Below are 16041 nucleotides of genomic sequence, written 5' to 3'. Positions count from 1 at the left end.
TTAGAATGTATGGCTGGAGTATGGCTGCGCATGTGTAAACACTTCCTTGTGTCCATCAGAAACAAAACGAAAGGAAATGGAACAAGATGCGAGAATAGATTAGAAAAGAATAAAGAGGAAAACAAGGAAAGGAAAAAGAAGTAAGAGGAAAATCGGGAGTGTAAGAGAGAGGGGGATACATACGTACACATACATGGTCTTACATTTATACTGCCCACCCTAATCTATCAATAAGGAGCTTCTGCTCACCCGGTCGAAAATTTCTGGCGCCGTCCCTGCTCTCCAGGGACAACCCATTCATTTATACAAGAAGAAAATCTAAATTCTTACAAAATCTTAAATATTATCCATGTTATTTTTGTAAGTTTGCATCAAACTATTTCATGGCTCGAGGGGGCGGGGTATGACCCCCTTTCCTCCCTGGGTACGGGCCTGCACCGGACAAATACTACAATAAAGGGATGGAACCACAAAATCAACATTGAGCTAGGTAGGCCACATCAAAGAGTGGAATACCTTATATAAAGCTTCAGAGGCGAGGCGTCCGATCATCGGAAGATGCGGCGATGACAAAGCAAAATAATAAAAATTTTGCTTTTTAAATATTTTAGAGAAGAAGTGAAAAATATGTCGGAATACTCGCATATTTGAGCGAAATTTTAGTCACGCGACGCCATGAAACAGCTAGGAATACGCAAGAGATTCGCTAAGTTTAGCATATCGAAGGGAGAGCCCAGTTCTACCCCCGTGTCCAACCGTCCCGCTACGTTTCCTATTGAGTGCAATGGAGTCAGGCGGGCCAAGTCATCGCAGCAGGTCTGCGAATCCAAGGTTCTTCGACCGCTTTCCCCCGCTCTTGAAGGGGTCATAAGAGACCTTAGCCGGACCCTGTGGCCGAGTGGTTAGCACATCGCGCTGCGACGCCAAGGGTCCCAGGTTCGAATCCCGCTAGGGCTTGGTTGTTTGTGAATGTCCATTCATCAATTTCATCATTACATCACTTATCCTCATCTTCGCAAATTAGTCAAGAGGCACAAAACGCGAAGTAAAATAAACTAAATCAATCAATAAATCAATCAATCAAATCATAAGAGACCTTTTTTCCAGCCCCCTTGCTAACAAACACTGCAGGATTTCTGTGACGTCATCAAGATGAAACTTCTCAGAATGCCCAGCACTGTAGGCCTAAAGCATGCAACGCTCTTGTTTTTAAGAGAAAAACACATTGAAGAGCATCGCAACGCAACTTACACAGACTACATGAAAGTAATGGTACATAGAAAAAAAATATAAGTAAGCAAAAGCATACATTTCCCCTAGAAAGAACTGGGGGGAAAAAAGCAGTTCTGGATCCATTGTATTTTCTTCACAGTATTTAATTTTTTTAAATTTTTTTTTTAATTTTTTGGTCCTGCGGTTCAAATATCGATTTCGTAAAATAATGTTCTTTCTTTACAAAACACGAAGTATTTTATGTTGTCTTGTGTTTACTATGCTTATGAATGACAAGACTGATCAAAATTTTTGTTCTCGGGGTGACAGACATACTTACTTTCACACCAGGGATGGTCAAAAAATCAGGATTCAGGAAAATTTTAAATCTCGATTCGGAAATTTTACTACCCGGATTTCGGAGGCAATTCGAATTTCGAAGAGAGACGTTTAACAATATTTCCATTTTTCGGGTAGAATTTAAGAAAGTTTAGTCTTCCTTATTTTACGATCATATACAACGTAGAGAAAAAAATGAATTTGGCCATCTCTACTTCACACGTCTGTAAGAACACTGTTATCATCATTATCAATGTAGAAATCCCCCCTCCCCCTCCACGGTTGAAAGATTGACCCTGACGTTTGGCAAGTCTTGCGATGACTATGTAAAAATGTCACGCTTCGCCACTGAAAAAGCTTAAAAGCAGGGGCAGAGAAGTTCATTGACATGATTCTTAGGATGGAAATGAACTTCGCAATTGTAAAACGGAAGAAAAAGTGTTTTTTTTTTGTGGGGGGGGAAAGGAAGACGAGGAGCACTTCAAGTATAGTACAGGGAGATTGGTGATATTCACAAATTTTTAAGAACAGTGTCATATGTTTTAAAGTTTAGGTAAAGCTAATAATTGCTTTTATTAAATGAAGCTCTTTTCAGTTAAGAAGTGTTAAACAAAAAATTGGCCACATTTTTATTATTAAATTATATTATATATACTTCGGCGACAATTTTAATCAAGTCGAATTTTCTATGTTCTAACAAAACACTGACCAGTCTCAAGTATGGAGCTGAGTCCCTTTAAAAAAAATATTAAGAAGACTCCGAAAGTGTGAGAGAAAGTTGTAGGTCTCAACACAGAAAAATGTGTTGGCAATTAGGACACAGCACTTCGAGGTTATTCTTTTTCAGGCACCAAGTGTTCGCAATAAGGACTGCTCGCAGTGGCGACTCGTGGCTTCTTCGGAGTGTAGGAAGAAACTATGGTAAACCGAGGAAGGTTTGCAAAATGGGTTCAATTACATTCACACGTTTTGCTTGTACTGCCCGTAGTATTTAGAATGTTAGCTGCAGGCCCATGCTCAAGGTGTGGCAAAGGGCCCTTGCTTCTTACTTTGAAATACGAAATATTTAAATGTGAATCTATAAAAATCGACGAAAATAACATTGACGACATTTCAGATTTTGCAAGAATTTATATTGTCTTCCCCCTCCCTGTCGTGTGTATTGACGATAATAAAAAGTGTTGCTTAAACTTCGAAATTATGCTAAATGTTTCTAAATTATGGTAGGATTTATCACTAATTGAGGAGCAAAGTGGTAAACGTTGTAAGTACCAAAAGCGAAAGTGTTGGGAAATCGCATCGTTCAGCACATCACACACACACACACACACACACACACACACACACACACACATATATATATATATATATATATATATATATATATATATATATATATTCTATAATTATAAAATGTGTGGATAGAGAGGGTATTCTATCTCTTTAACGCTAACCACACCCTTATCTGTGGTATTTGTAAAAAGTACAATTTTCTGAAAATATAATTTCTTATGTGCTATAAAGTAATATGCTTGAAACATATTGATAATTCTTTTATTTATTTATATTTGAACAAATCACAAGCTTCAACATGTATTGCAGTCGTCAACGTCATCGTGCGGGCATGTCTAGAGAAGAGGGAAAACTTTTGAAGGTTTTATTGATTTAAGCATTGCAGCCCGGTACGTTCTCTGGCCAATCGCAGATGCCTGCATCAGGATTGAAGACGGTTCCCGAGGTGCAGGTCTGCTCGGTGACTTGCCAGTAGGTGCCCATGTTGACGCAGAGGAAGTACTTGGTGCAGTCATCTGGGTTGGGGTTATTGCCCTCGTGACTGCATTGGTCAGTTGGTGCTGGTGTAGGCTGCAAAGGAAATCAAGCTTTTATTTTAGAATTTTCTTTTTTTTTATTGTGGATTTACGCCTCTTTAGGTTAATTGTAACAATGAGGATGAAAGGAAACAAAAAGGACAGAAAGTACTAAGCAGACCTTACTAGTATTTTAGTCAGAATGGAGAGCCCCTTAAAAGTAGACAACCCAAATTACGCTAGGGATAGGATTGCATACCTTGCAGTCTAACAGTAACGGTAATTGAGAATATGTACCTTGAACTTTTAATCAATTGTATAACCATATGGCTTTGGCCACACTTCTAATCTGGGTGATGACTGGTGTAAATTAAGTTTTAGAGGCTTGTAGTGGTAAAATTACACCAAAATTGTATCAATTAGGCTCTTGTGATCAGCCATATCTCGTATTTTCCACTTCCTTACCTTTCATCTTCCAACTGCTTATGTACGTGTGTATATACATTATGGCCGGAAAAGAAGTAGCCTATACAACTTTCGGTATACTTCTTTTCCGGCCATACTGTATGTGTATGTATATGTATATATGTATAAATTCTGCAAACAATTCTAGCAGTTTATATTAAAAATCGATTGACATTCGTACCGTGATTGAGGGGTCCTTGGTGGTGGTTGATAAAGCTTCAGGGGGTTCCCCATTGAGTGTCCTGTAAATGGCGTTCAGAAGGGGATTCTTGCCGTCGCCACAATTATTGTTGAAGTCGTCAGTTTCAATTGACCACACCATCCCACCAGCCAAATCGTGATCCAGAATGTAGTTCGCCTATAAAAAGAATATTATATATTTGTTTTGATCTTGTTTCTACAGTAACTTTAACCCCATAATGAACGTGAAAAAGAACACATGATCCTAGTATATACTACATCTTGGCAAATTGCAAAATGACGCATCACAATGTATGAACGGTTTTCAATTGTTCAATCTTCCAAACGTGCTGACAGACTAGTGTATAAAGATCTGTCAAGGCAGAAATCTATAGCTGAATCATATGCTACATAGAGTAAAAATAGGTTTTCTGAACTATTGTTACTCTATGACTCTAATTCTGACCGAGAACAAAATTAAGCATTGCGTAATTCCTATTAATTTAATATTAGTTCACTTAGCATACAAGCACAAATGCAATTGAAAATAAAGTGGTCGTGGTGAATTTATATAGAATTATAACTCATAAAACACACAAACACACACACACACACACACACACACACGCACACACACGCACGCACACCCTCCCCCCATATATATACATACATACATATATTGATGAGGTATAATGAGTGAAGATAGAGAAGACGCTCGTTTAATGCTCTCGTCTTCCCAGGATTGCGCAGCATTTCCAAATACCTCTGTGCTGAGGTTATACGGGAGGTGACGAAAGTACACCTCACCGATAGAGGACATGAAGAGTAATAACCTCTAGTACGGTAGCAGTATAAAACATGAAGTTCGGGAGGACATCGCTCTCAGTTGGCATACAAAATCAATCGATGAACTTAGTGCGGGATAACGGAAGGAGCGTGAGTCAGAGTCGAAGTACGAATTCTGACAATGGCTATGGACACGGCCTGTTAGATACATCTAGGACAGTACTCATCGAGAACATCAGACAGGTATGATAAGTGGGAAGAGAGCATTTCACTCAGTTATATCTCATCTTTTCTTTCATTGACCGGGCCCCTTACAGTCATTATGAACTTTAAACCTCTCGTTTTGTCATTTGCTACATCCCAGTGACTCTCGGTTCCTGATGTTAATCTGAGTCACACTTCAATATATATATATATATATATATATATATATATATATATATATACTTATATATTTGTGTATGTATGTGTAAATTAATGTGTATGTGTGTGTGTGTGAAAGATGGATACTAATATAAACTTACCTTAAGCGTCAGTGATTCTATATCGTCGTAGCTAATCCACTGATTTCCATTATAAGCGTAAGGAGTCATGTAATACTCGTCCCTCACAATGGTCCAGCCGACTTGTTTAAAATCTACACACATCTACAAGAAATTGTGACTAGTCAGTGTAAAAAAAGGTTTGTTACAAAGACAATATTTCAAGAATATTCAGAGAGCAAACTTCATTTTAATTTAAAGTGTATGAGCCGGGTAAATTTGTAAGTTACACGGATAATCAAAAATCGAATACATTATAACAATGTGCTCTCCTCTGAATTAATTAAACTTTATGAACGTTAGAATGTTTTATATATCAATGAAGAAGAAACATTCTCCTCTACACAAAGTATGTTTTATTTACATAACTGACAATGGAATTCAGCTTTCTTTGGCATGAAATTGATTTGCGTGTAATTTCAATTCATTAAAAAAATACCACATATTCTAACCAAACGTTCAATACAATAATAAAGGGTTAATCAGACAGAATGAATAGAAACGAATAATTGAAAATGATCTTTCACTATTGCAGGTATTTTGGGGTGGAGAGAATAATAGTGCGCATTCCATCACAAACTACATGTAGGCTATATCGTATGAGTTCCGCTAAAACCATAGAAGAAATAAAGAGATACTACACTCAAAAACAAATGGCGTTTTGATAGTTACCTCATTATAACCGAGAAAGCCACCCTCCCTTGTGTATTGCCCAGCAATGCCTGGCCTCAATGCAGGAGACCCCAGTCCGGTGTTAGCAGGGTTGTCCAGGGTAAATGTCCTTCCGTACAAAGGCATTCCCATATTTATCTTTTCCTTAGGGGCTCCTAGGCCGATCCAATAGTTGACGCTGAAGTTCTGGGAAATACAGTGTCAATAACATGAACAAGAGAAAGAAAATAAACTGTTCAACTTCAAATATTCCCAACACACATACAGTACATACATCAACTATAAAAATCAGCAAGGAATGGAAAATAATTCTGGAAAAATAGGATAGAAAATATTAACAGTGACAACAGAACATATGTACAATTATGTAAATAAAAACAAAAATGACGATACAAAAATGAAAGGATGTAAGTATAACTGCTAATTGCAAGAATGATACAGTCATAACAACAGCGTATTTCATTTTAAAAGAAATATTACCGCGTTGTAGTAAGTGCTGTTTCCTTCTTCGTCTGGTCTTCCGTACAAGGGTGAGTTTATTCCCGTAGCTCCGTCGAAGGCTCCGTGGAAGTCGTAGCTCATCAGGTTGATGTAATCCAAAGATCTTAAAAAGAAGTTATCGTTGCAAGGTAATAATTTATTTTGTATTTAGTTAACTTACACTAAATCTGGTTTCATGTTGTTCTGTATTGAAGGATTTGAGCTCATTGTCCTCGATACGAAACACACAAAAGGTGTAAATACTGAATACAATTGGTAATTTGTGTTCCTGCCTATCTGAAAAATTACAAAATTCTACTTACCACACACACACACACAAGCGCGCGCGCGCGCGCACACACACACACACACACACACACACACACACACACACACACACACATATATATATACATACATACATATATATATATATATACTCAGATGAATGCAAGAACTATGAATGCATGGAAATTTGGTAAAATATAACAGTAACTACTAACTCGGTACTTTTAAAAAGTAACTTTCCAATAAAATGAAAGGGAGGTTATATAAATTTTAATTAAAGAATGTGCTGGATTGAAATATTTCATCTCCAACAAATTCGAAGAGTGTGTCCTCGTTCCAACGCCTCCTCCCCTACGAACACTAGAATGAGAACGAAAGCTAGTCCTGAAATCAATACAGCTTCGAGATTCCTACTCCAATATTTTCGAGGAAAGATAAAACATTAGGAAACTTAGAGAAAAATCTCCTTACTCTGATATTGCTGGAACATCGTATGAAACATCGATGGTTCCCTTTCCGGCAGAGACAGCAGCTGTGAGCAAGAGACCCTCGGGTTCAAAGGCAGCCTTCAACTCCTTCAGGAGAGCAGGGAAGTTTTCCTGAAAATGATTTCATATTGTAATTTTTATGTACAATAATTCAAAATGTTCCTTCGAAACGTTGCTATTTTGCAGTTTAGTTTCAAAGTACTAATATTTGGATGTTGGTTATTTTGGGTGCCATTTTACCTATTTTGGTTAATATCATTGTTTTGAATGGACCATGAACTGTTGAAGGAGCAAGTACATAGAAATATCCATGCTAGAAATAATGATTTAAACTATTGTAAGATCTTGTACCTAGTTAAAAATACACTTCTCATACAAACTTTGTACATTATAAAAAACTTGTGGGAAAGTTAATTGTTCCTTCATATTTAACCCGATATCTTACAACTGCAAATAACAAATATTGACAAACCCTGTCTTCTGGATTTCCTCCTCTTCCAACGGGGTATTCCCAGTCGAAGTCAAGACCGTCGAACTTGTAAGTATGCAGAAGCTCTAGAGCGCTGTCGATGAATTTCTTCCTACCTTCCGCTGTTGATACCATCTGAATGAAACGAAACGGAACGTTAATCTAACAACAATGATTTAAGAGCAGTATATCACACTTGAGATATCATTTGGATGTGTGGAACTGCCTCTTGAAAAATATAGAACCCATGGAACTGTATTGATTCAGAGTGACATACCTCTCAGTGTTTGAAAGATCGTGAACTTGTGAGTAATAATCAACTTCAGGTGAGTCCATGGCCTTATTTAAAGGGGGGAGGGGAGGGTTCAAACACCCTCCAGAAACTTCTGGTAGGTTGGTTTAATGCAAGTTCAGAAACAAAAATCGCTAACTCATTTGCAAATTACTTATCCAAAGCTTTACAAGAACAGAACAGAGAGAACGTACTAACAAAGCCCTTCCTTGAGAGAATCGAGTCAGAATTATCAAATGTATCGAATTCTTGAAAATTAGGGTTAACAGGTTTTATTCTTGGAATCACAACCCACCTGGCAACCCCCTCCTCTCTCACTTCTGGAGGGTGTAAGAGGAGCCCAAATGTCAACTTCACTTCTCCGTAGTACACCCCGGTAACTGCTTCTTGCAGGCCAACGAGGCTCTGGCGCCTGAACCCACGGTGAGGATATTATCTGTGGGGCTTGTGTTTGTGAATGTCCCTTCATCAACTTCATCTTATTTATCCCCATTGCCGCCATTCTGCCAAATTGGCAGAAAAGCGACGTAAAATAAACTAAATCAATCAATCGAATCAATCAGACTTCTGGTTTCATAACTCCTCTCCACACGCAGCGGTCAGTGCAGTATATAGATTTAACTCTGTCTCAATAAATACCTACTTGTGTAGTGCATAGTGACTAAGGATAATTGCGGATAAATCCTCCCCGAAATTTTACTGTTTACGATCATGGGCGAGGTTGATCAACTCAAAAAAACACGAATCGATTAACTGCCAAAACTGACCTTGACAAACAAACGCGTTATTTCTGAAATTTCAATTCCCCATAGAATTAACACTCAATTATTAAAACTGTTTGTTTAATAATGCCATGCAAACCTAACGATGTCATTTTCAAACTCGATGGTCGAGTGCGTTAAATGGTCGACTTTCGATCTCCATAATGAAGTGCTCGGGTTCTAAATTGACATCAATTTCATCTAATCATCACTCATCGTTGCGATTAGCCAAAAGTAGTAGAAAAGTGACGCTAAATATGAAAAATACAAATGCAAATATGTCATTCATACTTACGGCAGAATACTTAGGCGATCCTTCATTCCAACCACCTATGGCCAAAAGAATCTTCAGCGATGGGTTAGCCCACCTCATGTTTGTAAACCTTGTGAAAGCATCTGAAATAAGAAGAAATCTGAATTTTAATAAATATTGTGAGATCTGTATTTGGCCATGCACCTTGTGCAAAAATCCTAATATTATATAATTATTAACAAATTTTCGTGTAATACAAGACAACATAATAATTACTGATAATAATAATAATGATTGTTATATTCTCTTTTAGTGGTTGTCAGATTATCGTTATCTTTGATAAAGTGCCTTTCAAATTATCTTTGATAGCCTACCATACAAGCCAGAAATATATTTATTATAAATTTATAAATTATGTGGTAAAATATATTTGTTCTATATCTCTTGAAAAAACGAGTGTTTGAATTGAAAAGAGTGTTGGGTGCCATGAAATACTCCTCTGTGTTTACTTTCTCAGGCATCACATTTGTAAATTCGTTATGAAACAAAATTTTCCCTCTGAAAATATACAGTGAGTCACATAATTATTCGGACACACAGTAAATTTCTAACGTTTAAGAGCGGGAAGGGAGTGAAATCTGTGTACAGCGTTGAAGTTGATTTTCGTTTAAAAAATGTCATGCTTAGCACAAAATTGGACGATAAAAAGTTAAAAAACGAACATCAGCAACAATATAACGAAGGATGAATCCCTACCGTTGCAAAAATAGTGCCACAAAATTATTCTGACACATAGTAAATGTTAACGTAAGTTTGCGATACAGTGACAATTTCGATTTACGAATTGATTGATACTGTGTTCATATATATTAACTCTGGTTTCCTGTAGGTTTCTGTAGCAATTACGATCGCGTTTTGTTTAACAAAGTTGTGATATAAGAACATTTTCTATGTAGAAATGCAGCGAAGAGGAGCCTCCCGACCCCCCTCCCCTCACTAAACGTTTTTTTTTTTCTTACAATGTTATAATATTGACCCTGACGCTTACCACCAAACTTTTACCCATCCGGACCCGCTTTTATATCAACTGAATATTCCCACAGAACCCCGAGTAGAGATACAATATGAAGATCATGGCAGACATGAAAATTATAGAGAATTGTGGCCCACATCAACCTTTATTTATACTGACGGATCGAAGTCTGCAGACGGTGTGGGATGTGCTTTTTACGTACCATCTCATAACATCACCCGACAATTTTCCCTCCCATCCGATATGTCGATTTTCTCGGCGGAATGTTATGCTATCTATAAAGCACTACAATTCGCCCTGCAGTTACGAATCGATCATTCGTTAATTCTTACGGACGCATTGAGCGTACTTCAAACGTTAGCACGAACAGGTCGGGCAGCATATAAATTAACGGTATTTCCCTATCTTATTCTCCGAATCATGTTAGACCTTCAACAGCAGGGTCTGTCAGCGACCTTCACATATATTCGCGCCCACAGTGACCTCAATAAATATCAAGATCGCGTTGATGTAATGGCCAAACAAGCAAGAACGAAAGAAACTGTTACCCCGATGCGCCTGCCGTACACTGACCTCCTCCCACGGGTAAAAATCAAAGTAGAACAACAATGGGACGATTGGTGTACCCAGCAACTCCTCAATACCAATACATATAGATGGCATGCGCAAGTCGGCAATAAACGTCCTTGGTTTCAACACATTAACCTACCCCGTGCAGTTTTAGTGTTTACCATGCGAATGCGTACAGGTCACGTCGTTATACATCCCAGTTCATATACCGTGCCTGCAACTTCCTGTCCGTGTGGAGAACCTATTCAATCAACCACACATTTGTTTTTACAATGCCCAATTCGACAACAACATCGCAATACTCTATACAAACAGTTACAACGTGTGGGTATTCCATTTCCGATGTCCCTTTCGACTCTACTCTACGAGCCACGGTCTGATGTCATGTGGATACTGTACAGCTTTGCACGAAAAAACAACATTGTAACATAAACAAACAGACACTTGGAATGTAAACAAACTTTCTCATAACAAACCAAATAGGACCCCTGGCAAGAAATCGCTCATAGGCGGTGTGTGCCAATCAAAGAAGAAGGAAGGCAGCGAAGAGGAAAGGAAAGTTCATTTGAACAACGTCAGTTAGTGATATGGCACCACGCTAAGGGTAAAACTTACCGTGCAATAGCCTCAATGTTGAAAATGAAAAAAAGTACAGTTGCAGATATTATTAAGCGATTTAAAGATGAAGACAGGATCGAGTCCCACGGTCATACAGGGAGACCAAGAATTTTTTCCCCCAGAGAAGAGACAGTAATCGTGAGGAAATTTTTTTATAAAAACAAAGATGAGTGCTCCAATGGTGTGTGCTGAGGTAGCTGAGGAGTGTGGAAAGCATAGTCATCCTGAAACTATACGAAGAGTGCTCAGAAGGGCAAACTATCATGGCCGTGTAGCCAGGAGAAAGCCATTTGTAAGTAAGCCAAACAGGACAAAAAGACTGGTGTTCGCAAAGGAACACTTAGGAAAGGATCAGACATGGTGGAATCGGGTAATTTTCACTGACGAGAGTAAATTCAATATTTGTGAGTCAGATGGGAGGGTAACAGTGTGGCGTAAACCAAATGAGGAGCTCCGAGGGAAAAATTTGCAAGCAACAGTGAAGCACGGAGGTGGTCACGTAATGGTTTGGGGTTGCATGTCGGCCCAAGGCGTTGGTAAATTGGCTTTCATCGAACAGACAATGGACAGGTACCGTTACCTTGACATTCTGAAGTAAAATCTAAAGACTAGTGCTGAAATGATGGGCATTCTCTGTAACTTTATGTTTTATCAAGATAATGACCCGAAGAACACTTCCCGCGTAGTAGAAGAATGGTTATTGTACAACTGCCCAAAAGTGATCCATCCTCCACCGCAGTCTCCAGACTTGAACGTCATTGAGCACCTCTGGTGTAAGTTGGAAAAAGAAGTGAGGAAAACACCTATAACCTCGAAGGCAGACCTCAAGGAGAGACTTCAACATGAATGGGCCAACATATCGCCAGTGTACGTACTACACCAGAAAATTGGTAGAAAGTATGCCAAATCGTTTATCCAAGGTGTTAAAAATGAAAGGGATGCCTACCAGATACTAACATTTCTGTTCGTTGTTTTTCAAGCGTGTTTTCCTGTTTCTCCTTCCAGGTGTCCGAATAATTTTGTTTAACCCACAAAAAATCTTTGTTTTGTTTAATGAAAATATTTTACTAATATATTATATTAAACATAATTGAAGATAATTAACAGTGTGCTCATATTGAGTTTTATTTGTTAAATAAATATTAAACATTTATCATCATATTATATCACGACTACGTCAGTAAATATTCAGAAACCTTATCTGTCTGAATAATTATGTGACTCACCGTATATTCGGCCATAGTTACTTTTATTATGCATTAGCAATTGCAAGATTTTAGATCTTCAATCTAAGGAGGGCTACACGACGTTCTTTCTGTTACATTAGTTAACTATTATGATAAAAGTTGAATTGGCTTGTATCGAAGCGACAAAAAAATAAAATTCTTAAGTTCATCCTCTTGCCTGAATAAGTAAGTTGTACAGAACAGTCAAAAAATAAATCACATCCATGAAACGAACACGAATAACATCATTTCTAATATTAAACCCTGGTTATTTAATTTTCAAGCGACCAAACTCAAACAGAAAGGATATCGACTTTTCATATTTATTGTTAACGCGTTTCAACAGCCTTGAACCTAACCTTTGCCGTCCATTTCCGGGGTGTCGTTCCATGGATCCAAGGAAACCATGAGTCCATCTGCACTGAGACCAGCGAATCCATAGATGAAGTGAGTGCAGAGCGTTGGGTCGATGTCATCAACGTCAAATCGTCCACCTACTGGTCTGTAAACAGCCCAGCTGCCATAGTAGCATACCAAATTCTTCACTGGAAAAATATAATTTGCAATTTGAAGACAAGATCATATTGTTACCAGGTCAACAGAAGCAAGAAGTTGGACGTACTTGACCAAATGAAGTACCTTAGCACAAAAATGTAAAACATTATTCACATAAAATAATATACAATTTAAGGAAATGGTAGCAAGTAATGCGAAATTGATACATTTTCAGTTATGAAAGTAATTCTTGCGTACAAAATTACCAAGTTTATAATCAATGGCACTACTACTGTGTTTCCAAGCATAGTTCTCAGAAGAACCAATTTTGGTCAAAAATAATTATAAAACTTAAAATAGTTAACAATCTTTGTTCTAATACGCACTAATACAAAATATTTTAGAAAAGGTTTAAGTTATGAGAAAATTATAGTAGAGGATGGACTATAGTTATAATATATTTTTACTAAATATGCATATTAGTGGGACATCCTGTAGGATATAAATAATTTCCCGTGTGATTTCCAATTTCTCCTAATGAAATACGTACTTTATTAAGGCAAATTATGTGGTATACTGAAAACGAAGGGCATTTACCATGTTTTTCAAATTCTTTCAAGATGCAGGACATAAAGATCAAAATGTAGGATATATCCGGGAAAAGAGGACAACTGGTAGCCCTAGTATAGCATTCCAGTATCAGAACATATTTTCACAAATTACGATATACCTTTCATTTGAGGATAGTCTAGTTCCGCAAATGTTTTAAAGACACGTAAATACAATAAATATCCTTATTTCCAGAATGGAATAATGTTTTATCTTTTAGTGGTCAGTGGTATACTTTTTCATGTATCAGGCTATTTTTTATTATTATCTTTTTTTAAAAAAGAAATAACAGTCCAGGGGAGGGAGGACCTAGAGATGGGACAGAGATGAAACTGTCTCGCTTCGTCTCGTGAATGAGGAAGCCTGTCTCTTCAGGCTCGTCTCCAAGGGTCTTGTGCAGTGGCGTACGCAAGGGGGGGTTATGGGGTTTAACCCCCCTTTGAGCTTTTGAAATGTTATGAAATATGCTGTGGGGAAAAAATATAATGGCCAATTTATCACAGTCAAAGATCTGAGACAATACTACTACTACTACTACCACTAATAATAATAATAATTATTATTATTATTTGAATTATTATTCCCATGCAGCACGGAGAAAAGCACATCATTCCAAGCACACGCATCTTTCAGAGCGAATGCCTTGATAATAAAATATGAGAATAACTATGATTTAAAAGAAAAAAAAAGTTGTTTTGTATCTCAGCTACAAGAATGTTCAATCAATGAGCATTAACTAAAAAAAGTTCTTGTTTCTTTGTAAGCAGCTAATGTATAGACAAAGGCTAGGCGGACAAGAATACACAGTCACCAGTGCGCCTTCCCATTGTTTACCGCGGCACGGTACGTTTGAATTTCTAAATTCACACGCCAATAAGCTTAACTATTTAAAAATGCTTTGTTGGTAAGAACAGCGAGACAATCCAGATGTGAATTATTGGGGACAGAGCCGGAAAACTTCCAACCAACCCCGGGAATCGAACCCGGATCTTCCGCGTGGTTGTCAAGACGTCCTACCGACCAGACCACTGCAAATTCTTGGATGAGTTCCATACTTTGATTATTTCAATTTATATAAATATATTTTCTTGTTTTTATGGATTTTCTTCACACTAAAATGACTCACCTCGTTGACTAGACAATTATTTCGTAACAAAGAAACAAGAAAATGCTCCCTAGAATTTGTTAAAAATTGAATGACTAGAAAGTAATTTCGTTCTATTGCTTTAATTAATACTATATTTATGTAGATCTCTACTACATCATATTAGTAGTGGTATTAGTAGTATTATTAGTAGTAATTCAACTAATTAATTATAAGTATTATTAATTAATTATGAGTATTATTATTTAATTAAAGTATAATAAAACAATGGTAATGTGAATTTGGAGATAGTTTTAGAAATAACACCCCCCCCCCCCCCGTTGATGAAATCCTGCGTACGCTACTCGTCTTGTGTGAGTACTATCTCTATTATATGTACAGAAACTTCTGCCCTGGACACTCCAGAGTCCTTTTATATCCATTGTCACCTACACACCTGTCGCAAAGCTACGAAATAATTAGATAAATCATCAACCAACAATAATGTATTTCTTGCAAGTGGAAACTCAAAACTAAATCTTTCTATTTTGGAAAATTCACAAGTAAAGTATCCATATCAGTTTTAAAACACACACACACACATACAGGGGCGACCTTTCCAAAGACACCCACGTCAACTTCACTTCCACGTAGTACACCCTGGACTGCATTTTGCAGACTAACGAGGCTCTGGCGTCTGGACTCTCACGGCCAGTATAATCCTCCGTTGTGTCGTACTTATATGTTTGTTATTATCCCTTCATCCATTTTATCTTTTCACCATCCATCCTCATCGTTCGCGATTAGCCAAAAAAGGCAGAAAAGGGAAGTAAAATGAACTTAATCAACCCAATAAAAGAGTTGAAACAACGTCAATAAAACCTTTACCCAGATACTTGAGACTGAATGCAGAGTGCTCACAGCCTTTAGAAGACAGTATTCTATGTACTAAATTATTTTGACTTACGTGCCAATGTAGGAACCAAGAATGCTGCTAGAAACAATACTGCGACCTTCATGTTGACTGTGAAAGGGAAAAATCATTGTCAAATAAAGAATATCAGCAATTAACTGTCATAAGGTGCACTGTACAAACCAGACGTTTGAAATGCAAATACCTTTGATACATTTTAAATTCACAGAACAATTGCAAGAGTATTGTTTTATTTTATTGGTAAAGTTTGACATATACTCGTATGTGAAAATATTTTCTAAAGAAAGAAACACGAACAAGGAACAGGAAATAAGATAAACAATCTAATATCAAATTAATTGCCTGTTAGTGAAGGAAAAAACATGATTTGCGAATGTATTTTTTTATGGTTGCAAACTATAATGCATTAAAGCAATCTTACCTGACAAACAGTTGCA

General features: G+C 37.3%; 1 protein-coding gene across 1 annotated transcript; it reads right to left on the bottom strand.

The window, feature by feature from the left end:
- Positions 1-3140: 3140 nt before the first annotated feature.
- Positions 3141-15769, bottom strand: LOC145989385 (chitinase-3-like protein 1). The gene is made up of 10 exons (XM_083124729.1): positions 15638-15769; positions 12842-13027; positions 9078-9178; positions 7733-7864; positions 7244-7371; positions 6485-6608; positions 6005-6190; positions 5315-5437; positions 4006-4182; positions 3141-3414 (listed from the first exon to the last, which is right to left on the bottom strand). The coding sequence occupies exons 1-10, from the start codon at positions 15687-15689 to the stop codon at positions 3217-3219; spliced, it is 1407 nt and encodes a 468-aa protein (XP_082980855.1). The 5' UTR covers positions 15690-15769; the 3' UTR covers positions 3141-3216.
- Positions 15770-16041: the final 272 nt, after the last annotated feature.

Source organism: Lepisma saccharinum, chromosome 1 (assembly GCF_977018435.1).
Source record: "Lepisma saccharinum chromosome 1, izLepSacc3.1, whole genome shotgun sequence".
In the NCBI taxonomy this organism is placed as follows: domain Eukaryota; kingdom Metazoa; phylum Arthropoda; class Insecta; order Zygentoma; family Lepismatidae; genus Lepisma; species Lepisma saccharinum.
Note: the sequence above shows the minus strand (reverse complement) of the source record. Positions and strands in the feature narration are given on the sequence as shown.